This window comes from Bolinopsis microptera, chromosome 4, assembly GCF_026151205.1.
Source record: "Bolinopsis microptera isolate Bmic1 chromosome 4, MBARI_Bmic_1.0, whole genome shotgun sequence".
Lineage (NCBI taxonomy): Eukaryota > Metazoa > Ctenophora > Tentaculata > Lobata > Bolinopsidae > Bolinopsis > Bolinopsis microptera.
This window is the reverse complement of record NC_087075.1, coordinates 9,980,693-10,007,905: the sequence shown is the minus strand read 5'-3', so window position 1 is coordinate 10,007,905 and position 27,213 is coordinate 9,980,693. Positions and strand designations below refer to the sequence as shown.

Here is a 27,213-nt window from a genome sequence, read left to right as displayed (position 1 = left end):
TATAAGGAGGATTTCATGTAACTAGCTTCATTAATTTGCTCATTGTTTTCAAGAGGTTATGATGTTGTTACCTTGACCTTGAAAAATTCGATCCTCCCTAACCCACAAACAATCATATTTAATATTAATGAATTTAAGTTACCAAATTTTCCAGATTCAATATAGATTAGGAATTGTGAGTTACTGGGATGAATATCAAAAATCATCTGCGAGTGAGTTCTACTGAACCGTTGTTACAAATCTTAAAGGTAGGATGTGTAACAAAAGGCTCTTCTCACTTTAGCGAGATTAAATCGTACTGCTAGTTTGTCATAATGGTCTAATTATGTAATTACATACGTAATTACGTAATTACATAATTACATACGTAATTACATAATTACATACGTAATTACATGTTAAATGATGTGCACTTTGAACTGGTTGATGTAATCTGGAGTGCAAGGTGACCATGGTTCAAATCAATATAATACTGATTTAGCAGTGTCCTGTGAATTCTTGATTTTGGGTATAATGTTAATTTAGGTCATTAGATTTTAATTGGTAATTAGCTAATTAGGTATTTGATGAATATTTAATAGATATCTCAACTTTAAAGATGTGGTAATTGAGATTTAGCCAGCACTAACTGATGTAACTGTTCTAGTAAGAAAGCGAAGATGCCAAGAGATATCAGCTCCAAATTGTCGAAGGTAAGTTTATATTATAGACTCTATAATCCCATGGTGTGACGTCAATACACGTGGTGTGACGTCATTACACGTGGTGTGACGTCATTACACGTGGTGTGACGTCACTACACGTGGTGTGACGTCCCTGCACGTCCCGAGTCTATAATCGCTGTTCTGCTGTCCATAGCACAAAACTCAAGTTGCTGATCAGGAAGGCTGAAGAGGGTATTCTTAACTGTGATCTAAAAATTTACTAAATTTAGATAGCTTTTAGTGTAAATCTTCCATCTTTTCCTCTCATTCTCCCGTGAACAGTGTCCAGAAGAGCCTGGTCACAATGATTATAGTATGACAGTACTGTAACCATGGTAACTATAATATTATACGACAACATTTACAAGACGGTATAATTATCTGTACTAGATTATGTTTATGTCGCAGTCCTGAATGCTGCTCAGTATTAAACTTGCTTGCTTTGGTTAAGCAGTAGTTTTGTAATTTTATAATATTTTCGTGAAATTTCATCACGATCTATAGATGTGGATACTGGTGGGGAGGTGAAACACATTTGTTTACTTTAATAGTAAGCACATGTTCAGCGGGTTGAGGAGGTGAAACACATTTGTTTACATTTTTAGGGTAAGCACATGTTCAGCGGGTTGAAGAGATGATACACATTTTGTATTATAGATTATAGAAGGCTTGTAACACTTGTAACGCTTTCTTGTTACCCCCCTTTGAAGGCCCCGGATTATTTTCTGAACGAAAGCTCAAAAATAACCGAGAAATCGACCTTCTTATTAACTCATTTTGATGACTGTTTCTGACCTAAAATTGCACGAAAAATCGATTTAGCTAGGTTTCAGAACCTATAAACACTTCCTTATCCCTCAAAATTGCTGTTTTATAGTTGATACGAGCAACAAGCAACATATGTTTTGATCCTTCGGTTCTACTCATGACCTAGGCAGTTAAGCTGAACCCGACAGATCGAGGCAATCCTCACCTTAACTGATCAAACTGGTACTAACACAATTTTCAGATATAAATGTTCTTTGCGATACGTTTATTGCAGCTTTACAACTTGAGTGAAGACCAGAGTACGAAAACACACAGCAGGTAAGCAACTCACTTTTGGTGACTGTTCCTCACGAACATTCTGATCCTGTAACAATTTAGTATACGGTAGCTTAGAAGTGAAACCCACTTATTGTAGTACCAACTATGGTCATACGAGACTAAGGAATAATATACATAAATAAGTTACATAATAAATTACCATATATAACAAACATATGAACAGGGAGATCGTCTCCTTGACAAATCGAACAGGTACTATCACAATTTCCAGAGCAGGTACTATCGCAATTTCCAGAGCGTAATTTTCACAATTTCCAGAGCATAACAAAGTCAAAAGAAACACAACGAAGGTAGGTTACCAACACCACAATATAACAATTATACTAACAACTGGATTAAATTTATTCTGACGACGGGCAGCCCTGATGTGCTCCGTGATCCTCAACGAGCGACCACTTGTAATAGAGGTGTTATGTCATGTGACACCGATCCGTCCAATCACAAACAGGACGAGTCAGCAGATCGATATCGTGTGTTTACTTTCCTTATTATATCTTTATTTGACCCTCTGTTCACATTGTTATCTCTACCACATCTCGGCTCGGCAAGGTCCGCGTGCAATATCTGCACCGCGGTAAACACGCCATGATTACGTCATGAACTTGAAATAGTGTGATTGTTGTACTTATATAACCGTGCCCATTGCTCACGTACAATACAAACTGTTGGGGGGGGGGGGGGGGGTTTAAGATAAACAACCGATCTTGATAGTGTGTTGGTCGCTCCTCCAACTGACTGTGATGCTAACTGTTCAATCAGGAACGGAACATTAACATTGTTTAGTTATAGCATGTTTCGGTTTAGTTGTCCAATTGCGTATTATTAAAAACATTTACTCTAATATGAGGTCGCGATTGTGAACTGAGTGAGATCCAAATGATGAACTGTGCTTTAAGTTTACACCAACTGGAAGCAAAGGAATAATGCATATATCCATGAGTGCTGCTTTGCTTAACTTTGACAGTAAGTGTTTAAAAACAGAATCGGCATAAAAATCGGCATAAAAAGCGAATTAAATTTCAGGAGTTACACTAAACATCCCAGCGGGGATGTGGGGCAAGACTCAGTTCACGCCGGAAGAAGTAGCAGCCAGCAGAAAAGTCAACATCACCCGCATCCACGTGGAACGCTCAATTGGCTATCCGAAGCGGTACAAGATTTTGGGAAAAAAAGTTGTGGCGAAGATGTTGCCTTATCTGAGCGACATCGCATTCGTGTGTGCCCAACTTGTTAATTTGAACCATGTTTTTTTGAGGGAAGTGGACAGTGATTTTTTTAAAAATGACCAGGTCTGCTTAAATAACTAAAAAATTATGTTAATATTCTGTTCATGACTGGACGATAAGTTCCTACAATCCCCCCCCCCCCCCCCCCCCCCCCCCCCCCAACAATTTGTATTGTACGTGGGCAATGGGCACGGTTATATAAGTACAACAATCACACTATTTCAAGTTCATGACGTAATCATGGCGTGTTTACCGCGGTGCAGATATTGCACGCGGACCTTGCCGAGCCGAGATGTGGTAGAGATAACAATGTGAACAGAGGGTCAAATAAAGATAAGGAAAGTAAACACACGATATCGATCTGCTGACTCGTCCTGTTTGTGATTGGACGGATCGGTGTCACATGACATAACACCTCTATTACAAGTGGTCGCTCGTTGAGGATGACGGAGCACATCAGGGCTGCCCGTCGTCAGAATAAATTTAATTCAGTTGTTAGTATAATTGTTATATTGTGGTGTTGGTAACCTACCTTCGTTGTGTTTCTTTTGACTTTGTTATGCTCTGGAAATTGTGAAATTACGCTCTGGAAATTGTGATAGTACCTGCTCTGGAAATTGTGATAGTACCTGTTCGATTTGTTAAGGAGACGATCTCCCTGTTCATATACTCCAGTAGCAGGGAGGAGTTGAGTGTGCACTTCGATGTACAGAGTTTTTTGCTGCTGAATCGGGTTAAATAGGTCATTGGTAACTCAAAAAATCGAGGGCCGCATGTTGTGTCGCTAGTCCCAACCCTGTGGAGCCACGCCCATATTTCATATCAGGTGCGTATATGGGAAATATGTATCTCAGCTTCTGAAGGTCTTAGAGACTTAAACTTGAGTTTAAAATGACCGCAATACACATGTTTATATTGGTACTATGAAGGTCATGAAAGCCCAAAATGCTTATTTTTGGAAAAAATTCAGAAAAACCAATTTTCACTTGGGCGCGAGTAAAAAATCTACACTAGAAATTGAGTGAAAATCGAGTAAGCAGTTCAGTGTCTACCACATTTCTAAACACAGGGTCCTCTGTTAGGTCATTCTTAATCAGAATTGATAAAGTAAGCAAATTTTATTAGTAGTTTCAACCCTGTGGAGCCACGCCCATATTTCATATTATGTGCGAATATCGGAAATTTGTATCTCAGCTTCTGAAGGTCTTAGAGACTCAAAGGTGGGCTTAAAATGACCGCAATGTACATGTTTATATTGGCACTATGAGGGTCATGAAGGCCCAGAATGCTTATTTTTTGGAAAAATTCAGTAAAACCGATTTTCAAGTTTGCGACACTTGGGCGTGAGTAAAAATCGACGCTTAGAAGTTAAGTGAAATCGAGTATGAAGTTCAGTGTCTGCAACGTTTCTAAACACAGGATCCTTTGTAAGGTCATTCTGAATCAGAATTGATAAGGTACAAAAATTCTATGAGTAGTTTCAACCCTAGGGAGCAAAACTCCTAAATTACCCCCAGGCGCAAATATATGACTTTTCTATCTCGGCTTCTGAACGTTGTAGGGGCCTCTCTTTGAGCTCAAACTAACTACGATGGCCACATTTATATACCAACTGTAAAGAAACATAGGGTCTATACTCTATAGTGCTTAGTTTTTAAAAACTCATTTAAAAACTGTTTTAACCTTCATGCATCATAAAATAGTAACATCAAACATGTACTTAATTATGGTATCTCGGGCTAAAAAAGTCTTATAGACATTTGCAGCACAGTAAAACGTTCAACATGAACACATTCGGATAACATTTATGGAGAAGCACATAGGTACCACCTAACTTTAATTTTGGTATAACTGCGAAAATACTCAGTTTCAGAAGCTCCTTCCAGCTATCTTAGGCTGCCATCAGCTCCCTCTCTGGGACTCTCTCCAGTACTGCTTGTCTATTATGGCTAATCAACTTGAATCCAACCTCATGTAGTAGAATCTACTTCTAGTTCTCCAACAATTTCTAGCTCATTAAGGAAGAGGAAATTTGCTGTTTCTAGCAACCTCTAAACGCCAGAATAAAATGTTGCTGATGGTTGCTAGACAGGGCAAGAAGTAGCCCACTACCCTAAGCTAAAGTTGCTAGAAATAGCAGAAGTTGGAGGAACCTTGGTGGTAGCTAAATAGAGGTAGCCGAAGTAGGTGGAGACAGCTGGAATTGGTGGTTTCTGCCATCTGGTGGTATAGTAGCTGGATAGAGGAAGAGGTAGCACTCATATCAGAAGTTGCTAGAAAGATCTAAAATTATAACATATTGGTGGTGGTAGCTGGGTAGAGTTGACATGGACTTAGCAGAAGGTAACTAGAAGTAGATTCTACTACATGAGGTTGGATTCAAGTTGATTAGCCATAATAGACAAGCAGTACTGGAGAGAGTCCCAGAGAGGGAGCTGATGGCAGCCTAAGATAGCTGGAAGGAGCTTCTGAAACTGAGTATTTTCGCAGTTATACCAAAATTAAAGTTAGGTGGTACCTATGTGCTTCTCCATAAATGTTATCCGAATGTGTTCATGTTGAACGTTTTACTGTGCTGCAAATGTCTATAAGACTTTTTAGCCCGAGATACCATAATTAAGTACATGTTTGATGTTACTATTTTATGATGCATGAAGGTTAAAACAGTTTTTAAATGAGTTTTTAAAAACTAAGCACTATAGAGTATAGACCCTATGTTTCTTTACAGTTGGTATATAAATGTGGCCATCGTAGTTAGTTTGAGCTCAAAGAGAGGCCCCTACAACGTTCAGAAGCCGAGATAGAAAAGTCATATATTTGCGCCTGGGGGTAATTTAGGAGTTTTGCTCCCTAGGGTTGAAACTACTCATAGAATTTTTGTACCTTATCAATTCTGATTCAGAATGACCTTACAAAGGATCCTGTGTTTAGAAACGTTGCAGACACTGAACTTCATACTCGATTTCACTTAACTTCTAAGCGTCGATTTTTACTCACGCCCAAGTGTCGCAAACTTGAAAATCGGTTTTACTGAATTTTTCCAAAAAATAAGCATTCTGGGCCTTCATGACCCTCATAGTGCCAATATAAACATGTACATTGCGGTCATTTTAAGCCCACCTTTGAGTCTCTAAGACCTTCAGAAGCTGAGATACAAATTTCCGATATTCGCACATAATATGAAATATGGGCGTGGCTCCACAGGGTTGAAACTACTAATAAAATTTGCTTACTTTATCAATTCTGATTAAGAATGACCTAACAGAGGACCCTGTGTTTAGAAATGTGGTAGACACTGAACTGCTTACTCGATTTTCACTCAATTTCTAGTGTAGATTTTTTACTCGCGCCCAAGTGAAAATTGGTTTTTCTGAATTTTTTCCAAAAATAAGCATTTTGGGCTTTCATGACCTTCATAGTACCAATATAAACATGTGTATTGCGGTCATTTTAAACTCAAGTTTGAGTCTCTTAGACCTTCAGAAGCTGAGATAAATATTTCCCATATACGCACCTGATATGAAATATGGGCGTGGCTCCACAGGGTTGGGACTAGCGACACAACATGCGGCCCTCGATTTTTTGAGTTACCAATGACCTATTTAACCCGATTCAGCAGCAAAAAACTCTGTACATCGAAGTGCACACTCAACTCCTCCCTGCTACGGGAGTAATATGTTTGTTATATATGGTAATTTATTATGTAACTTATTTATGTATATTATTCCTTAGTCTCGTATGACCATAGGTGGTACTACAATAAGTGGGTTTCACTTCTAAGCTACCGTATACTAAATTGTTACAGGATCAGAATGTTCGTGAGGAACAGTCACCAAAAGTGAGTTGCTTACCTGCTGTGTGTTTTCGTACTCTGGTCTTCACTCAAGTTGCAAAGCTGCAATAAACGTATCGCAAAGAAAATTTATATCTGAAAATTGTGTTAGTACCAGTTTGATCAGTTAAGGTGAGGATTGCCTCGATCTGTCGGGTTCAGCTTAACTGCCTAGGTCATGAGTAGAACCGAAGGATCAAAACATATGTTGCTTGTTGCTCGTATCAACTATAAAACATCAATTTTGATGGATAAGGAAGTGTTTATAGGTTCTGAAACCTAGCTAAATCGATTTTTCGTGCAATTTTAGGTCAGAAACAGTCATCAAAATGAGTTAATAAGAAGGTCGATTTCTCGGTTATTTTTGAGCTTTCGATCAGAAAATAATTCGGGGCCTTCAAAGGGGGGTAACAAGAAAGCGTTACAAGTGTTACAAGCCTTCTATAATACAAAATGTGTATCATCTCTTCAACCCGCTGAACATGTGCTTACCTTAAAAATGTAAACAAATGTGTTTCACCTCCTCAACCCGCTGAACATGTGCTTACTATTAAAGTAAACAAATGTGTTTCACCTCCCCACCAGTATCCACATCTATTAATAAATTAATTATTCAGTTTATATTAATTTTACGTAATCAAAAAAGCAAATTGGGAATTTTAGATAGCCCCCTTTGCATGGGCTATAATGAATGAGGCTTTTTGTCCCGAAATGAACTACAGTCTGTAAATGGTGGATAGTGTATGTTTTCAGTATATTTCATACCACTCTCGTATAATTTTAAATAATCATTTACATTCAAATTCGCAACGCAAGTAAACCTAACAAAGCTGAAAGCAGATGCACCTTGATTTTCTAGCAGATAAATCGAAATTATGTCCTGCTAAATCCAGCTTTGTCTTCATTAGTTGTACTACTTTTAATTTTACTTTTTTAATTATGTTGTCTAAAAAACGGTCGGGGACACGTCTAGGATAAGGTACTATACGGCACAGCTGTGCACGTATTTATTTTATATCGGAGGTTTGACTGTTCATCGATTCGGTTGATGTATAATACCATTATAGTACGTCTTCTCCTTTTGATGGTGTAACTGTAAGCTGTGTAGTAAGCTGAATTCTGTTTTTTTATATTCAGGCCGGATTTGCACTAGTAAATATATTCATATTGTGTACCGAATAGAAACTTGCCCTGTTTTGACACCGCCAGTTAAATGTTGTTTTTTGCGAATTTGACGTTCTGCTCTCACGTTTTCTGATTTCTCCGTCTCAAACTCTCCTGGTAACGTTAGTTATAGATGATTACAGTTGACGAACTCACACTCATGGCGCGGCGATGGCCTGCATTGTGATCGTTTACAACTTGAACTACATGAAACAATAAGCTGACAAAGTTTTTGATATAACGGCCGGTTTTTCGTCGGTTCTCTATTCTTCTATTGTGTTCTGTAATCAGTAATTTTGCCCTGTTCTGCATCTTAAACCAAAGGTAAAAGCATGATTTCTCGTAAATTTGCAACTTGAGTTCGAAATCGTTTACAATTCTATTTGCTATGATTGTTGGGAACTGCATAAAGCGCCCGCTGGTGGTTATAATACATATCCTACTCGCCTCGCGGGCGGAATTCCATATAGCACTCGGGCCCAACGGGCCCTCCGGGCTATACGGGGATATGTCGTCCTCGGGCTGTGCGCCCTCGTGGACATATATTATATCGCCGCGCAGCCGCGCGGGCGATATAAATTTCCGCCCGCTAGGCTGCGTAGATATATATATATATAATTGCTTATCATAGATAATAGGTATCAAACATATAAATGTATTTAATTGCTTATCATAGATAATAAGTATCAAACCGGATGATCACGGCCAACTATAAATATAATCACTAAAATGAGAAACATATTAAAAATAAACCGTGATTCTGTGTACGAATAATAATTTATATCACGTGACGTAACTTGGTGTGACGTGTCGTGACGTCACATGCCACCCCTTATGACGTCACGTGACATTTTATGACGTTACAAAATATGATTATAACTAAACGTGTGTACAAATAATAATAATTTCCTTACACTCACCCTCCACTATAATTGCTGTGATTTTATTTAAGTTCATGCAGCCGTTTATATTAGTGTTTAGAGTCATCTTCTGTAACGATTGCTCTTAAACTATAACTAGTGAAGTTTGGTATCGTGTTTTAGAGTTTACTGAATATCATTCAATCGTAATTTTAATAAATCGCAGAATTTTCAAATGGATCAACAATGTTATCAGACAGATGTTATTAATTCTGCGAAATCAAGTTTTAATGATTTAAAACGTGTGACTTTTTCCTATTGCCCCAACGAACAATAGAAACGTATAGTCACGTCACATACACACCACGTGTTATGACGTCACACACACACACAGTATATAAAGTATATTTTTGTATCAGTAAAAGTGATTAGCTCTCTTCTCAGAGGTCTGCTGGCACACTCTGATCATTAGGCCATTAACTCTACCCGTAGATGTCCAAGTAGTAATTGTACTTGTAGAAGTTGTAGTAATAGTTTTAGTATAATAACAGTTTTTGTATAGTAGAATATTTTATCGGTTATATTTTGTTTGCCCCTGAATTGGCGAAATTTGGCTTCTGTTCTCTTACTTTGGGCTAGATAGAGTTGTCCCATAGTTATAGTAGTATATAGTAGTAGTTATGTTACTTGTAGTAGTAACGTTAGTAACTACACGTTAAGCATTACCAGCAGTTTAAGTTTCTATTGAATACACGTTAAATGAACTACACGTGAATTAGCCGTACTGTTCTTCTCAACAAGCGTTTAGTAGCGGGTTGCAGTTGTTAGTACTTGTATAGTACTAGTTCAGTCTCGTTGTAGTTCAGAGTTATTATTGATGATTTTGTGGCATGAATAATATTGTTCAGGGCACATACAGTGTCATTACGTCACACATCACGTGTAGTGACGTCACACATCACGTGTAGTGACGTCACACATCACGTGTAGTGACGTAACACATCATGCGTAGTGACGTCACACATAACGCGTAGTTACGTCACACATCACGTGTAGTGACATCACACATCACGCGTAGTGACGTCACACATCACGCGTAGTTACGTCATACATCACGTGCAATGACATTCAAGTGTATGAGTCATGTTGTCTAACGTCTAGGGTATGACATACAGTGTCATAAGGTGGTCATTAGCATGGAGATTATAGCTTTGTTAAGAGCAGTTTACCCCTTGAACCTTTTTATTTTGCATAGACTGTCATACACACTCACATACACTGCTATAGGGTTCTATTGTAGTTACCTAACACCGTGACCATTATAACCACTATAAGTATACTGTAAACTACCCAGTTCAGTGTTTACGGTGGTAGTAGTAGTGGTTATTACCCCCCCCCCCCCCCCCCCCCCAGTTAAGTTCAGGGGTTGCTTTTGTGCGAGGCTCTTATTTTTGTTACAAAGGAATAAATTTTCTAAATAGTGATGCGACTATATGTTTCAATAGCTTAACTTTGCTATAATTTGTCTCGGACTGAGTCTAATTATTACTAGTAATGTAATTATAAGTAATTGGTGTTACTGTGAGTACATTACTTAGTTCTTAACCTGTGTAACTTGATGAGTATATAAATATTCACGAGGCTGAGAATTAACATAACTATAAGTTCATAGTATTGTCTGTTAAAGTTGTATGCACAAACACTGTTTTTGATTTTTAATTGAGACCGTAAAACGACCAAAATTTGCAACCAAAATTTTAGTCAAAGTATTAATAACTAAGCGGTCACATTTCCGTAACTGTAAAGTATGTTAAATCTTAGCCTACAAAATTCACGGAATTTTTTAAAACAACGATCAGCGCGAGTTAAATCTAAATTTTTTTGACCGTGGTCCTTTTATTTCCTTCAGCAGACGTTCTAAAATCTAAATTATCTAAATTAAGAATTAAGGGTCGCTGGAAACATAAGCGCCGTATCGGTTAACTGTAATAGTTTTAATTATATATTCAAGTGGAACCAGTGGAACAGTTCAGTTTGAACTTTTAGATGTCTGAGTTAGTTAGCGTTATACTCGTTGCGACATTGGCGGTCATTAGCGGTCATTAGCGGTCATCTTACATTTTTAGTTGTTCTGCTGTACATTTTGCTTTTGGTGGACGTTCCACAGGGCCAAACATAGGGTAATAATGTAAACGACTAGGGTAACGTAATATGGTACCCGGTACCGTTAAGAGTAATTATTCAACACTGTCCTAGTACTTGATTGTGACTGATGCACATTGCACACGTGCAAACTTAAACATAGTTAGAACACACGTGATATTTTTGTCTTAGACTGCACAGTAGTTATAACGTTAAGTTTGTATTGCGTTGTTCTGGGGGCTCACTATACGAGACATTATTTTTGTTTCTTACACAGCCCGTATTTTAAAGTGATAAGTTTGCGATGTATTACGCTCACCGAGACCCCGACAAACCAATGTCCCGTGTCTCCTCCAAGGTAATTAACTTATTAATTTTGTTTTCGTAACTATATTAATATTTATTCAGGACGTTACAGAAGGTATTAATTTAATGTAGTTTGAGGAATCCTCACTCTCCTCACGTCCAACAATGGCGTTTCTCTTGTCGCTAATATGATTGATTGATTTGCTTGTTTAATTTTGTATCAAACGATGAGATTATATATAGTTGGCATGATATTAAGAAATATTCGTTGATAAAAGTTTTAAATTGATTGTTTATCATCATACATTTTGTATGCCTTAATTTTGACGAGTGCTAGAAAAATAAAAAGTCGAACGCACTATAGTAAAGGCCAATATAACTTAAGAACTTAGGGCCAATAATTTCCAAATCAGTGATTCGGTCGTAACTTTAAATACTCAGTATTGAGTATTCTCATAAAGTAATTTTTATTGTGGTAGAATATATTGCTTACTGCGACCCAGAAACTCATCAAAAGAATGAAACCCGTGGTAGGTTGGTGTGACTGAACAATAGATATCTTCATTTCCTGTTGTGTAGTTCCTTGCTGCAAGCTGTACTACGAGTCGTTGTAGGGTGGTATGAAAGGGTTCCTATGTAGTTTATTTGTTTAATTCTATCTGTTTCATTATTAACATGTATTTTTATCTCTTTATTTAGTTTAACTTATAATTTTGTCTTTTATTTTGCTCATTATTTCGATTTATTAATTTCGATTTCTTTATTTCAATCAATTCACCATTTCGATTTTTAGATGTATTAACTATTAACGTCCTCAATTGAAACGTCACTTTCAGAGGACACACATTGAAAATGAAGCTAGTTCTTGCTGATTGCTAAAGCTGATTTAAGTTTGCAAAAAAAACATCATATTTCACAATCCGAACCATCAAGACCTCGTTTGAACTCATTCTAAAAGCCACACCTCAAAATTGAACGATTAAACTAAAATCATAAAGTGGAGGATGATCGTTGTGGTTGATAAAAACGTATAACTCGAATAAATGTAGACTCTTGACTTTTAAAAAGTACATTGTAACTTCCGAAATCGTACAGTTAGACTAGCCCAATATTGTTTCTTTGCTGACAAAAATAGAATGAAACCTTAGCTTAATAATTCATTGTTAATCTACCACTACTAGACCACAAACTATCTAGATGTAGAACCCACTTAGTCTAAATAAAGATCAGAAATCACTTAATGACCTCTGAACCGCGTTGAAATCTTTAAAAATCTTACATGCCCATAAAATTAGAAGCCTGGATCATTATGAAGCTAATTTTGTTCCATTGTCCATTACTGGACTGGTATTAGTCGGTTCGGTGCTCAGAGCATAATTGACCTCTCTTGTTCAGAGTTGAGTACAATGGGACTCTCAGGGTAAGGCTTACTACACACTATTCAGGTACTTAAGTTGATAAGCCCTCCTCCCTCCTCCCTCCTCCCTCCTCCCTCCTCCCTCCTCCCTCCTCCCTCCTCCCTCCTCCCTCCTCCCTCCTCCCTCCTCCCTCCTCCCTCCTCCCTCCTCCCTCCTCCCTCCTCCCTCCTCCCTCCTCCCTCCTCCCTCCTCCCTCCTCCCTCCTCCCTCCTCCCTCCTCCCTCCTCCCTCCTCCCTCCTCCCTCCTCCCTCCTCCCTCCTCCCTCCTCCCTCCTCCCTCCTCCCTCCTCCCTCCTCCCTCCTCCCTCCTCCCTCCTCCCTCCTCCCTCCTCCCTCCTCCCTCCTCCCTCCTCCCTCCTCCCTCCTCCCTCCTCCCTCCTCCCTCCTCCCTCCTCCCTCCTCCCTCCTCCCTCCTCCCTCCTCCCTCCTCCCTCCTCCCTCCTCCCTCCTCCCTCCTCCCTCCTCCCTCCTCCCTCCTCCCCTCCCTCCTCCCTCCTCCCTCCTCCCTCCTCCCTCCTCCCTCCTCCCTCCTCCCTCCTCCCTCCTCCCTCCTCCCTCCTCCCTCCTCCCTCCTCCCTCCTCCCTCCTCCCTCCTCCCTCCTCCCTCCTCCCTCCTCCCTCCTCCCTCCTCCCTCCTCCCTCCTCCCTCCTCCCTCCTCCCTCCTCCCTCCTCCCTCCTCCCTCCTCCCTCCTCCCTCCTCCCTCCTCCCTCCTCCCTCCTCCCTCCTCCCTCCTCCCTCCTCCCTCCTCCCTCCTCCCTCCTCCCTCCTCCCTCCTCCCTCCTCCCTCCTCCCTCCTCCCTCCTCCCTCCTCCCTCCTCCCTCCTCCCTCCTCCCTCCTCCCTCCTCCCTCCTCCCTCCTCCCTCCTCCCTCCTCCCTTCTCTGCACCAGGTGCCTTATGAAGCTCTACAAATTATCTACCCTTAGCCCTCTGACAGTTAACGTGTGTATCTGTGTACAAATTATGATCCTTATAGTTCGATGTAATACCCAGACGATTGCCCAAATATCAGCAGATTATTGATCTCCTACCAGTAGCCCGGCTCCCGGAAGCTTTGTAGCGATTAAAAGATAATGTCAGGCTCATTTGCAGCTTCAGGTCATATACCAGTCATTACCATGACGACTGCTTTGTTACCATGACAACTCGGTGAATAGTGTGGTCTCCACAATAGAGGTAGTGACTTGTAAGTACGGTCCTCACAAGGGTCTCTAAGTTGCCATCATTGTTGCCCTCCTCCTATCACTGCATAACTAATGTCCTCTGAAAGTCTTGGTGCTACCACAATTTTATCGTGCCAACTATAAGGTTCAAATTATGGCACGTTCTACTATCTCGCACGTCTAGCACTCGTCTGGCACCATTTCATAATTTTGTGTGGAGATTTATACGTACCATCGGGTTGCAGTGATCGATATTATAGTGCTGAGTGCTGATTGTGCGATGGTGATTGGTGCACTCCTGGTTTCACTCCTAGTTTCACTCCGAGTTCCACTGCTAGTTCCACTGCGATATTATAGTTATAGAGTAATAGATTCACCAAAATCTTCACAAAGGTACAACTTCTTAACGTGTCGCCTTGGTAACAGCCTAACGATCTAACAGTTTCTACTGCAGTTCACGACAATTTCCCCAGTGTAGCAGCCTTGTTATCTCCTATAATTAGGGTGTTTATCTTGATAATTAGTGATGGTGGTCTCGGTAGTATAATTAATCGGTTTGTAAATCTTTACTTTTACTGTGGTAGTTTACTGGGGCTACATTTTAACTAGTCTACCTATCGGCTATCGGTCTACATCGACTTTGTCTGTTTTGGTTAGTTTACTGATAGATTAAGTCTCTCTCAACTACTATTTTGGTAGTTCATTAGCTGTACTTATAAAACGTTGCATGTCCCATTCAGGATCGTCCTATAAAGCTATAATAACCAATCCTTTGTTTTGGGACTCGTCATTCCTGGATTCTACATTCTGCTCCATTTGTGCGACCAGTTGTTATAGTCGCATTTCGATGAATAGTTTGTGGTTGTTATAGTTCTTCCGCATTTGCTGACAGTTATATAGCCTGTCCCTGATTGAACAGAACGTCAAGTGAATATTATGTGTAATATTCTCACTAAGCGGATGGAGCAAATTGTGAAAACAATTGTATCATTTATAGTTATCATTGTTGATAATGACAAAAGTTAATGTGAATTATTGAATTAAGGAGAGCTACCTTATAAATATGGGAACTTAAATTCTTCTTCTTCTTCTTAATCTGAACATCATCCTTTCCCCGAAAGACTTTAGTCTTAGACAGTACATTGTATTCAATAATTAATATGTCCGCGATATTTAATTTTAAATAGTCATTGTTGATAGGAACAGTAAAATGTTTGTTGTTTCTTACATTTAATGACTATGAACCACAAGGCCAGAAGACAGGATTTTGGCAAGGTTTGTTTAGTGTATTTTATGTCGCGTGTTGTTATGTGTTGTTATGTGTTGCTATGACGTGTTGCTAAATGCTACAAACTGTAAAGTGAAAAGCTTTAAGGTGTTGTGATGACTCCCCTTGAAGTCAAATTATAAAAATAAAGCTCTCGGCTGAGCAATTAGTGGCTCCTTTCTCATTGAAATTTGTTTAAATTCTAATTTTTATCAACGTTTGTTTTCAAATGCTCAATAAAAGAATCGTAAGATTCGATAATTTCCTTGTAACCTTTTTAAATTTGCAAAATCTATTTTTACAAATTAATTCTGGTACTTTCTCAGTTTATTTTTTTCACTTTCTTCAATTTCAGTTACTTTTTTCATGGTTTCACAGACTATCAGTAATAATTTATCAACGACAGCTTAAACTTGTTTACTAATTAATATTGCTAATTATTTACTAATTAATATTGCTAATTGTTTACTAATTAATATTGCATCGCATATCTTTTTCATGCGGACATAATTGTGTTTTAAGAGCAGAGTTTATAGTTTACGAAGTAGAGTTAATTAGTTGCGGAAGAAAACCCGAAAATGTCGATTAAAAAGCACGACTCCGTGAAGAGAAATCCGAAACTCAGCAAGGTATTTATTCCCCGCTATAAGCTTAAATTATAGGTGAAGACGAATAATGTATCTAAAATAAAACCCCGTCATACAAATTAAATCCTTCCAGAACAAACCTTTATAAACCTAGTGTTAGCAGGTATGTAGGTTAATGTCTGGTTGCCAAAAAATGTATTGATATTACTAATCAAGGTTACCAGTTGTAAATATGGTACTTTGAACAGAAAATAAGAACCTAATAACCTAACGTCTCTATCACGGTTATTTTTTAGTTAAAACTGTGGCTCTTTTGTTTTGAAACAATCCTCTGAAAATATATAAATTCACGAAGATGACAAGTTCCTGAAATTGATAAATTATAAAGTACATGTTTCTTAGTCGCTATACTAGGGTACGTGATTTTGACTATCGCAAAAGTTGTCGTCTCAAACGTTAAAATGTAAACTACTTTTATTTTCAGTTTTGTTTTAACTTCTGTATATTCAGTTCTTATTTCAGTAATTTGTGAACGTTATTTTGTGACATATAAGTAATAAGCGTAACAATTCATTCCACATTACACATTACATTTTACCGGTTGGGTGTAAGATTGCGAGTCTCGTATATTTAGGAATAATAGGAGTGAACAAATTGTACGGTAGGCAGGAGAAACCCCTTTTGTGTTTTGACGTCATCATAAATCAGACATAATGATAAATAAAACTGATTTTAAAGACCGCGTAATAGCTGAGAACTATGTACATTGCAAATGATTTCTCCTAGGCGGTCTTTGTTCAATATGTCAATGAATCCATGTGAGCTAACTTATAAAATATAATTTACATATAAAAACGAGCTTAATTGGGGTAATTGAAATGAGCTCGGTGGAATATAAAGGGACGCCGTGGATGAAGACACGGTAAGTTTAGTTTCATCTGAACCTGATTACACTGTATCTCCCACAGGGGTTCAGTACATGGTTGAGATTTACGGATTGTTTGTTACTGATGATGGGGGGGGGGATGGATGAATTAACCCACCCCCAGTATGATAAGAGTTAACTTATTATCTAAACAGTGCTATACCACGCAGCCTCTAAACAGCTATTTCTCACAGGCTCTAACCCGCTTTATTTCAGTACATGCACCCGTACACGATGAAGGGGTTTACGGGAACCATCTCTCCGTACCCCTACTTCAACGCTAAAACGGACGCGGAAGCTATTGAGGCCGCTCTCATGCTCAGACGAGGTAAGGCGTGTCACGTGATAGCTTTCTGTAACGTTCTTTCTGACATATTGATTGATTGGGGACTGGCCCGTAGTACCAGTCAATTGCAATGTTTACTCAAAAATATATAATTATTGTAATAAGAAATATTCATCTCCGCGGGGCACGCAAGTATGTAATCGAATTCAAAACTTTTTATTCCAAATTCCATCGGTTGATTCTAAAAGCTCTGATCTGCAAATTTATAAGAAATTCTTTATTAACTGATACAGCTGCAACTAGGTGTCTTATCAGTTATCAGTTTTCTGAGCTTAGGTATGCGATTGGTTACAGTGAAACATGTGTTGTTTGAATGGCTAGTGATTTCGAATCAGATCCTGATAATTCAATTTGTGCTATTTCAGTTTGGCGGCTATTATATTTCCGCTGTTTAGATTCATTTTGATTTTCGTAATCCGGGTAAGTTGTGAAGTAAGAATGGTCATTCATCGTTACAACCAGCACTTTGCAAATCTAGTAAGACTTTTTTGACAATTTCTTATATATGTTGATGGAAAATATACTAGATGTGCATGCAATGCGAGTGTTATGCTCCGATACAGCAAGCATTGGACTTTTGCCCTTTATAGAAGATGCAAGCCCTGAGGTCAGTCAGTCAGTAAATTTATAACCAGTCTAAATTTTGTTGGTGTATCGTTCCGCGTTTAAGTGTATTTAAGGAGTTAAGGGAAATAGTTCTGATTGAGTAATATACTCGACATATTTCGAACTTTGTGCAGTAAAGTAAGAGCGTTTTTAACGATAACCCCTTGAACGGTTAAGACCTCGTGTTTAGTTCTCTAAATGTGTTTTTAGTTCTCTAAATGCATGTTTTGTGTGATCTGGGAGTATTTCATCCTAAAAATAATAATTATTTACATTTCAGTCATAACCGCTCTCATATAACCTTGTTTTTGTTTAGCAAAAAGGGATTCTATAATAGATTTTGCAGCAAATCCCCAGACTAGTGAGCAGAAATTTAAATGGGACTGGACAAAACTTTGAAGAATGTTTAAACGGGCCTTCAATGGCAATTTGCGTTTTAGATCCTATGCATCACCCCAATAAATCTTGACATCTTGCTCTTCACTGCTGTGATGTGACTACCTACCAGACTAAGCTTTTCATCAACAAATACACCGAGAAACCTGGCTTCAGTTTTACGCTCTTACACGGTGTCCTCTACTTGCAATTTTATTCCATGGAGGATCTGTTTTAAGTCTCCCTTGCTCAGACAGACTTTATTAGAAAACAACCTTTTTTCAGGTTCCATTACCAGCAAGCTGAAACAACTTTTCGGAATTGAGAGTAAGTATTGACGTGTATATTTGTATATGTCTGTACATAGAATATTTCATGATCCTAGTCTACTTTGTTCATCGTTGAAATATTGAATGTTTTCCACAGATTTTTGTTAATTTTAAATTCTATTGTGTAATCATTATTGTCAAACAGTGTGTTCAAATTTCTGAGGATGATTATAGAATGTATAATTGTTAATCATTTGTTGCTTTTTTAACCAATCGTTTGAGGGAACCCCTCAAGCAAATATAATCGTCTTATCCCAACTTGTCCTGATCACGCCACAATTTTAAATCTGACAATATCAATCATGGTTTTCAACAGCTGATGGAGCATATCCATTTGACCCAACAATTATTTTCACCATTTGCCATCATGACTAAAAGCTGGTTTGAAGCACCTAGATTAACCACGTTACCCACCTATAACATTAAGGTCTCAACTCATTAGCTGTGTTGATAAAATGTCTAAAATTACGTTTCAGTGCCCGGCGAAAATGCTAGCTTACCTGCCAAATGGTTTGCCGCTCTTATCAAAGCCTTAAGACCCACCGTAGAAAATAATAAAAGTGGCTACTGCTGGCCCTACTGCGACGGATCTGATGGTAACTGTTCTGTAGTTGTCGCTGTTATCATGGTTATTGGTTACTGTTACTATGGTTATTGGTTACTGTTACCGATGGTGACTGTTCTGTATTTAGGGATCTTTCACTTGTTATGTTGAAGGGGTTTGAAAATGCTTGTGCTGATGTAATTTCTACACAATAGTTATGCGTAAAAGTGGAGGTGGAGACCGGGGGTCTAAAATGGCCGAAATATTGCTTAAGTTATGAGTGAAAGATCCCTTTTAGCTGTTAATACGCAGTTGCATTAAAGGTATCCTGACTATTACAAACTGTTGCCCGACTCAAAACATTGGGTTTCAGACAGGTTTGGTGGGCTTTCGGGGAATTTAAGAGGGACAGGGAGGTTGAGTAAAAGCAAAAGTCGGGAACTCCGTCAGGATACATTTGTTCAACATGTAAAGGAGTGCTTTCTGATCCTCTGTTGAGATCCAAGTGAACGGCTGAGAGGGTCATTAAGGCAGAACAACTCCAACAGAGGATCAATAGTGCTCTTAAATATGTTTTTATGCAACTGCTCTTACACATACAGCTGTGATTACATATGTTGTCTTTTATATGTGTGGATTGATGTGTCAGAGTGTCTTTTTTACATGTAAATTCGATGTATTTCTTCAATATCATTGTCTGATGTTTTGTCTCAGATGTACAAAGCACTTTAATAGCTGTCCTGGATTATCTTGGTCTGAGTGACCACAGTGTAATGCGTTACTTCACCCGCTATCTGTAACGCGTTATCTTTAACGTGTTATCTGTGGCGCGTTTATTTGTGTGACGTGTCATGTATGACGCGTTATCGGCGTTATGTGCGACGCGTTATGTGTAGATATCTAATACTTTACTTTTTAGATCAGGAAGAAAAAGAGAAGTTTGAGAAAACTATAATAGAGATACTAACAAACAGATCAAATGTTCAGAGACAACAGATCTGTATTACCTACATGAAAATCTATCAAAAGGTTCGGTATACATGTATACAAAAATGACAATAAATGTGATTTATACTTCTCGTTTACATTTCATGAAAAGAGCTTTTTAACTCTACTTTAATTCTGTTGAAGAATCATGAAACATCCTGGACCACGACCAACGAAAGCACTGCTAACAATTTAACATCTCTTTCCCCAGGACATGTTGGAGGAGCTGAAGTCGTGTTTGAACGGAGATTTCCAGGACGCAGTGGAAGCCTTGGTAACAGACCCTGTGTTATATGATGTACAACTTCTGCACAGAGCTCTATTCGAGGTAAGTGTTTAAACTACAGCTTGCTATGCGTAGGTATACCCGGTGTTCTCTGAGGTCGCTCACAAAGCTGTCATCAGAGTTTTTGATCTGCTCGACAACATGCTTCATTAGGGGTTTAGTCGGGTGTTAGAAACTTCTTTTTAGTTTCATGATATGACAATTTAGCAATTGGACCATCGCATGCTAGTCAAGTTGTAGTTAGAAGGGAATTAAAGCATAAAACGTTTTGAATAATATTCTTTGTCAAGATATGTTTGGCATAATCATTCATTTAGTTAAGATATGCTGATATGCTTTGCATTACATTGAATAATTTCTTGTACAGTTACTGACTATTGATGGGGAATTGCTAGCAGAGATCATATGTTCCAGAACAAACGTTCAGCTTATGGCTATCCAGGAAAAATATGCGGAAGGTATGTAAGATCGTGTGTGCGGATGTGTACGAACTACACTTTGTTCGTTTCGTTAAGCCTTCATTGGAATTAACCCTTATAGTGTTACAACTATTTTTGAAGTAGATAGTGCTCAACTAAAAAATAATAGGTTATTCTCAAGTTGAGTTTTGACAAAATAGCCGTTTCAGACTGTCACTTCTCGGCTGTTGGTTTCATCTATCTTTGACTAAAAAAATAACATCGCAGTTTACGGTGATGTTACTGATAAGGCTGACAATGGGCGGCCACTTTCTTTGGTTAAAGATATCGAGAAAATATTCATGGTAAGTCTCTTATGTCTATCAAGTATCAACCAATGTTCAATAAACGGATAAGCGGTCCATTTTGCTTCATCGCTAACCTAGTATAAGTATTTATCCAATTTAAGCCATTCGAAAGATAAAATATGAAGTCTATTGAAATTGTAAAATAATTGTGATCATTACATTCTCTCAGGAGTCAAGATTAATGTCAGACAGAGAAAACGCCGTTGAATTCGTAAAGAAAGTATTCGAAGATGCGGTAATTATTTTATGATATACAGCCACTTTTAATTTTTAATTTTATAACATAACGGCGCTTCGATATTTAATTAATTTATATAATCCGCACCATTTTTTACATCAGCCCGTTTGTTTATCAGTTCTACTAGAGGGTTTTGATAACACAGTCCCTCGCTCATAAGTTATCATATACCACTCGGCTGGAGGCCAGTCTTACAGGTTCTAATCTGAGGAATCAGAGCTACCTCAGGTAAAGAGTTATGTCCAATTTAAGGTTAAGACTGGATATGGAGGAGTCATTTTAGGACCTACGAAATAATTTCCACCGGTATTTTGTCGGGCTGAACATCCTACACCCTTTGAACATCCTCGATTTGTTTGAATCTCAAAAATGACGTTCTGGAGGCCAGTCTTACAGGTTCTCCCCTTCCTTAAACCAACTCTAACCACCGCTTTTCACCTCCAGTACCACCGAGAATGGAGTCCTAAGATGAGCCCAGCTGATAGGGACGAACAAAGTCAATGGGACGAGAGACTCGCAAGGAGCGACGCTGGTGAACTCTACGGGGTAATTAATTAATTCATTTATAATTAATCAATATTTACACTATAGCAAATAATATAGATAATTGATAACCATGATTAACTGACGACTGCACTCAATACGAATTACCAAAATGGTACTTTCATGACGTTCATGTAGCTAAAGAACAAATAACGATTCCCTTTAATCTTCAGGCAGGTGAATTCAAGTGGGGAACAGATGAAGGAGGTTTTATCAACGTTCTGTTCCAACAAAATGTTACATTTGCTCAGTTAAGAGCCACTTTTGACGCTTATGAGAGGGTCAGTATTATTAACTTGATTGATTTATCTAATTTACATTTCTTCAGTTTTTTATCAACTGAGTGCCAGCCATTCCTTTTGATAATTCATGAGACAATCAGGTTCTTATACCTGGGGTCCATATTCGCAACCTTCCAGTTATTTTTCATTTGTATGTAGCTTTTTAATGACACGTCTTCACTACGAGCAGTAAGTTATTAATAAAGAATTGTTCAGCTGTACAATAGGAAAATAGTTGATGTTGCGAACGAAGAGTTCAGTGGGGTTCTGAAGGAACTAATCTCAACTTATATTGGTAAATATTAAATAACTTGTTTTAAGTCCTCATTGTTGAAGTATTTTCTTATTTCAAAACGGTTCAAACTGATCAAACTTCAAAAAGAGGGCTTAACTTAGGAAACTTAGAATTTAAACCAAACATAACCAAAAATTTAAAATGATGGCCGTCGACCAATATATAAAAGTAAAAGGCCGGCCATTTAATTTCCCCTCTCCCTAATTTCACTAACAGCTGTTGAACTATTCCCAGAGTGCATTATATCGAGACAGGAGTTCTTTGCTAATCAGATGTATGAAGCAATGAGAGGTTTAGGTACTGACGATGACAGACTCATCAGAAACATAGTGGCGAGATGCGAGGTAACGTTCTTATTTCTAATTTCTTATGCGAGGTAACGTTTTTATATTTAATTTCTTATGACCAGTGGCCACTGTATAGTGTATACCAAATGAACCGTATAATGCACCCGATTGACGAGAATTGTTTATTGAATTTCGTAGCTCTGTAAACTTATGCTGTAAAGTGCACTGCTGGAGTATTGCCAAAATATATTGCTGAGAATTAGGAATTTGTAAAAAATATCCCAAACAAGGAGATGCCAATCATTTTAAATTCTTTATTTTAATCTGGTTTGGCCGTTCACTTTTTTATTCCTTCGGGCAAAATCTATCATGAAGTCCTCAGTCAAAAATAATGCTGTGAAAGCCGGTGAAAGTTTGGAATTATGGTCAATAAATCTTGCTGTGTCACATCATTGGGTCTATTCCAAGATATAATAGTTACAGCAGATCACAATTCATTAATTAATCTAATTATGCTCGCATATATTCATCAAGAATTAAATCATGACGTCTCTTCCAGGTTGACATGGTGCAGATAAAACTTTGCTACAAAGATTTGTTTAAAAAGACTTGCAAGGAGGCAATTGATGACGACACCTCAGGGACCTACGGGGACTTACTACTAGCACTGGTGGGACCTGGGCCGTAACGTATCTTACGTGGAAATTGAGTGGAACCTGTGTGGGGATGATCAGTACCTGAACTGTTTTGGATGATCAGTGTCTTAACAATAATTGTGGTATGGTCTCTACTTTGATGAAACCTGTGGTCTTTTAACTGGTTGTCATGGTAACACTGGTATTTTGAGGACTTGTTTCCGGAATCATCTGCACCCTCTTGTTGGAACCTAGATTCACAGATAGCTTATAACTCAAATGATGCTGTATTTTTTCCAATTCTTGGTGATGCAACCTGAGTGGAGTACATAAAGTCGTATATATTTGTTTCAAAAGACGTAGCTCGAGTTTTGAGAGTTTTCCATGGCTTATTTTTAATCATCATGTAAAGATTGACAGAAAAAAAGAACGACATATTGACCTAGTTTATTTGAATACCGTTTTGGGAACCAGCTCGGGCTGCATTGTATTTGTATAACCGCCCGAGCCCCGAGGGAACATTTCCAGAATACAATTTTCATATACGCTCATAATCACAATATAAATTAAACCTTATCAGCTTTATTAGTATTGCTCTAGCACTGGACAGCAGTTCATATAAGTTTTGAGACTGTTCAATGTCTAGCCGCCCTTTCTAACCCCACTCTTAGACGTTCTACTCCTATTTTATACGTTCTCATCGTCTCCTCCTACTCTTTTAAACCAGCTTCACGGCACTCGTCTTAAAACTAGTCTGTATTATAAAGGAGCAGCTGCAGGACCCCCTTCACGTTACGTCATGTCACGGGACGTGACGTCATATCACGTGATGATTGTACTTAATTAAAACTAGTCCGTATTATAAAGGAGCAGCAAGACCCCCCTTAACGTTACGTCATGTCATGTGACTGAAGGAGCGTGCTCCAAAATGAGCTAATTTTAGAAGAGACAAAGGCCGATATCTAATTTTGTGATCTGAATTCAAGAACTGCGAACTTGTTGGCTTTGTGCTTGATACTTTGATATATCTTGCGAAAATAAAGCCACTTGGTATGTTCGGTAGCTGCAAAACAGCTGGGGCGAGAAGTAGATTTGATTAAATATAATTTCGTGCTTTCAATCCGTCCTGTTGAGAGGTTATGTATTTTGTGTGTGTTGTATTTAGTTGTGATTAGCCATTTTTTCATGATGAAGCTAATGCTATTGAATTATATACGGTGTGATATATGTATTTGTTGTTTGTTGTTTGATCCGAGTTTTATTTGAATATTAATTATGAGAATACATTCTAAGTTATGATTCCTAAACAGGTTATTTTGTGCTCCGTTATAGGCCTGTTCGATTATTATTTTTCATTATTTCGGTGATAAGATTGTTTCAAGATTTCGTATTTATTCAATTATTATTATTCATGATTGTGTGCAATATGTTTAGCTTGTATTCTATTTAAGTTTGACTTTGAAATTACGTTTATAAGTTTTTATTATTTTGTCATTGAACTGTATCCTGGCATGAAAAAAGTGTTGTTTGCGGTGGCTTGAACCTAACCGTAATTAAATAACGTTTTGCGGTTGATTCACGTCAATAAATTTTATATGCACAGTTCTCTGAAAATAGATTAAAATGTTCGAAACTTGTATCTTATATACAAGTTATATACAAGTATCTTACATAATTATTAAGTCATATCATGCTGTAATGCTTCTTAATTCTATTAGAAATATCTCACGAGAATGAACTCCAGCACCCTGATTGACGGGCTTATGTCACGTGTCAATATGACGTCATATGAGCTTAGACGCAAAACGACGTAGAGATGTCTACTTGAACTTCAAGATTCACGTAGCAGTTAAGTACATAGTTCAGCAGCCTACTCCGCAGTAGTATTGAGTGCAGAGTGCAAGAACCTCTGCAAATAAATTCATTTTCTCAAGGATCACTATCACGAAATGTGACATTTAGACGTTATTTGCTTTAATCTTACCTAAAAACCAACAACGTGGTGACGGCAGAAATGTGATGACCATTACCAAATAACCCAAGAGCCAGTAGTCACGTGATTGCATAGAGTTTGATATAACTATATAAGTAAAAGTGCGCTTGTCTACTGCAGTTTGTGTCTTGCTTATTAATATTTGTAATTTATTTTCGTTCGCATGATTTTTGAAAAGTTATCTAATAGCCCGTTATTCCGTTATTTGGGCTATAGAAAAAGGTACGTTTATTTACTTTAAAGCCAAGTTGTGCAGGTCCTGAGGTCCTACCCCTGTCCCCACTAGTTATGACGTCATACCACGTGAAATCGTACAAAAGTTACGTTTATGTGACAAGTTGTGCAGGATACTTCCCAACTTCCCCGATCATATCTGTGCAGCGTTGCGTGTCCAGCCAAAGTCACTGCAGGACCAGTCTAGCTTGAACAAGACTAACTCTAGTCGGCACTAGGCTGACTACAACCCAGCAAGAGTCGGGCTAGTCTGCATTACAAAGGAGCAGCTACTCACCACTGGTAGATAGAGTTAATTAGTTTGTGCCACCTCGAACCGTTACACTCATCTGCCCTCAGTCTGCAACCTTGCCAACTTCATGCTGAGTACCGGGGCAGTGCAGCCTGGTAAAGGGGGAGCAAGGTCAGGGGGAGACGATGCCTGGTGGATCTGTCTAGCTGAACTAGAGTTCATTTTAACCTCAGGGATCCAGGTACTTTGGGAAAAGATTATTGTTAGGTTAATCAACAAGGTCAAAAAAGAGCTGTCTAGTGTCTACTTTGAGAAAGTGACAAAATATTTCAGTAGGGAATTACAATTAGTGTCCATTGATTGCTGATCTATAAATAGGTCACAGAAATCAGGTCCTTCATGTTGATTGGCTGTTGTATGTCACATGCTTCAGTTCCTCCAAGCTGATCTGTTGCCAAGGTCCGAGTAATATCTGGATATTGCGACATTTAAAAGTTAGGATACGAATCAAGTTGACTTGGATATCCGTGAACTGACGCAAGTCCCATATTATCGATATCAGTACATATTTTCATAGTTATACTATGTAGTATTCTATTATAGTATTGTCAATAACAGAAATCAGTAAGTCCCAATATTACGAACATTAACAACACATATCAGATAAGATTCTGTATTCTATAGATATGCATTAGCATACAAGTACAACTGAGGGGGCCGGGAGAGGGGGTTAAAATATATTCATTTTGACACGTGATAGTGTTTTTGGTATTTGATTGGTCAATGCTTGAAGTTTATTGGTTATATGCTTCGCCTCTCCGCTGGTATCCAGATCTTTAATATGTTACTAAACTTAAAGGAGGTTCGCACTTACATGTGGCAATGCGCGGCTCATCACACCGACACTCCGACAAGGGTTTTACATAAAGTTTTTTCCTGATAAATACCGGCCTCTCTGCTCATTATAGACTGGATTTAATCTCCGGTCTGGCGGTTTACGTGATGTACAATGGCCCTGACCTTATCTTTCTCCAGTCTCGATTACAGACCTTTGATCGGGTGTTGTGTGACGGTACGTAACAACAGAGCATGTTCTCAGGAAAACATAGCCGGAGCCGCACACGGCAGGAATAGCGGTCGAATCGTGAGGAGAAGGACGGTGCCCACTTTCGTCGCGTTTCGCATTTCACAGCTCGCGCCAAAGTTATGAAATGCTTTATTCCATTTTGTAGGACAAAGTTCCTACAAAATGGAATAAATGGTGATTTGCCATGCTCACCATGAATCAAAAAAGGTCTCCGGAGTCGAATTAATTTAAATTTATTATTTACGTTGTCCGGTACCTGTTAGTCATTATTTTGTATAGTTATTTTATAACTAGAAATTGAGACGACCTCTGGGACTGGTGCGAAAACTAGCCGGATCGTTTTTTGTCTTGTGGAAAAAAGAAGATCAATTTACGATTCAGCTACGGTGACACGCGAGCGTGGGTTTATTTACCAAAATTTTATTTACCTGCAGAACTGACGCTATG

General features: G+C 38.4%; 1 protein-coding gene across 11 annotated transcripts in view; it reads left to right on the top strand.

The window, feature by feature from the left end:
• LOC134814085 (annexin A4-like) overlaps window positions 1-24,913 on the top strand; it is a 32,037-nt gene extending 7,124 nt beyond the window's left edge. The window contains exons 1-15 of one of the 11 annotated variants that reach the window (XM_063822097.1): window positions 651-692; window positions 16,919-17,030; window positions 17,292-17,324; window positions 18,315-18,356; window positions 18,835-18,954; window positions 19,822-19,931; window positions 20,101-20,217; window positions 20,543-20,633; window positions 20,862-20,938; window positions 21,111-21,176; window positions 21,624-21,725; window positions 21,896-22,003; window positions 22,220-22,298; window positions 22,533-22,642; window positions 23,145-24,692. In XM_063822097.1, coding sequence (XP_063678167.1) covers window positions 660-692; window positions 16,919-17,030; window positions 17,292-17,324; window positions 18,315-18,356; window positions 18,835-18,954; window positions 19,822-19,931; window positions 20,101-20,217; window positions 20,543-20,633; window positions 20,862-20,938; window positions 21,111-21,176; window positions 21,624-21,725; window positions 21,896-22,003; window positions 22,220-22,298; window positions 22,533-22,642; window positions 23,145-23,273 — 1,329 coding nt within the window. In that variant the 5' untranslated portion in view covers window positions 651-659 and the 3' untranslated portion in view covers window positions 23,274-24,692. Of the gene's footprint in view, window positions 1-650; window positions 693-11,330; window positions 11,394-15,071; window positions 15,199-15,684; window positions 15,820-16,918; window positions 17,031-17,291; window positions 17,325-18,314; window positions 18,357-18,834; window positions 18,955-19,821; window positions 19,932-20,100; window positions 20,218-20,542; window positions 20,634-20,861; window positions 20,939-21,110; window positions 21,177-21,623; window positions 21,726-21,895; window positions 22,004-22,219; window positions 22,299-22,532; window positions 22,643-23,144 lie in introns of those variants that run through there. The other 10 variants (XM_063822095.1, XM_063822096.1, XM_063822093.1 and 7 more) reach the window with 10 other exon arrangements.
• Window positions 24,914-27,213: the final 2,300 nt, after the last annotated feature.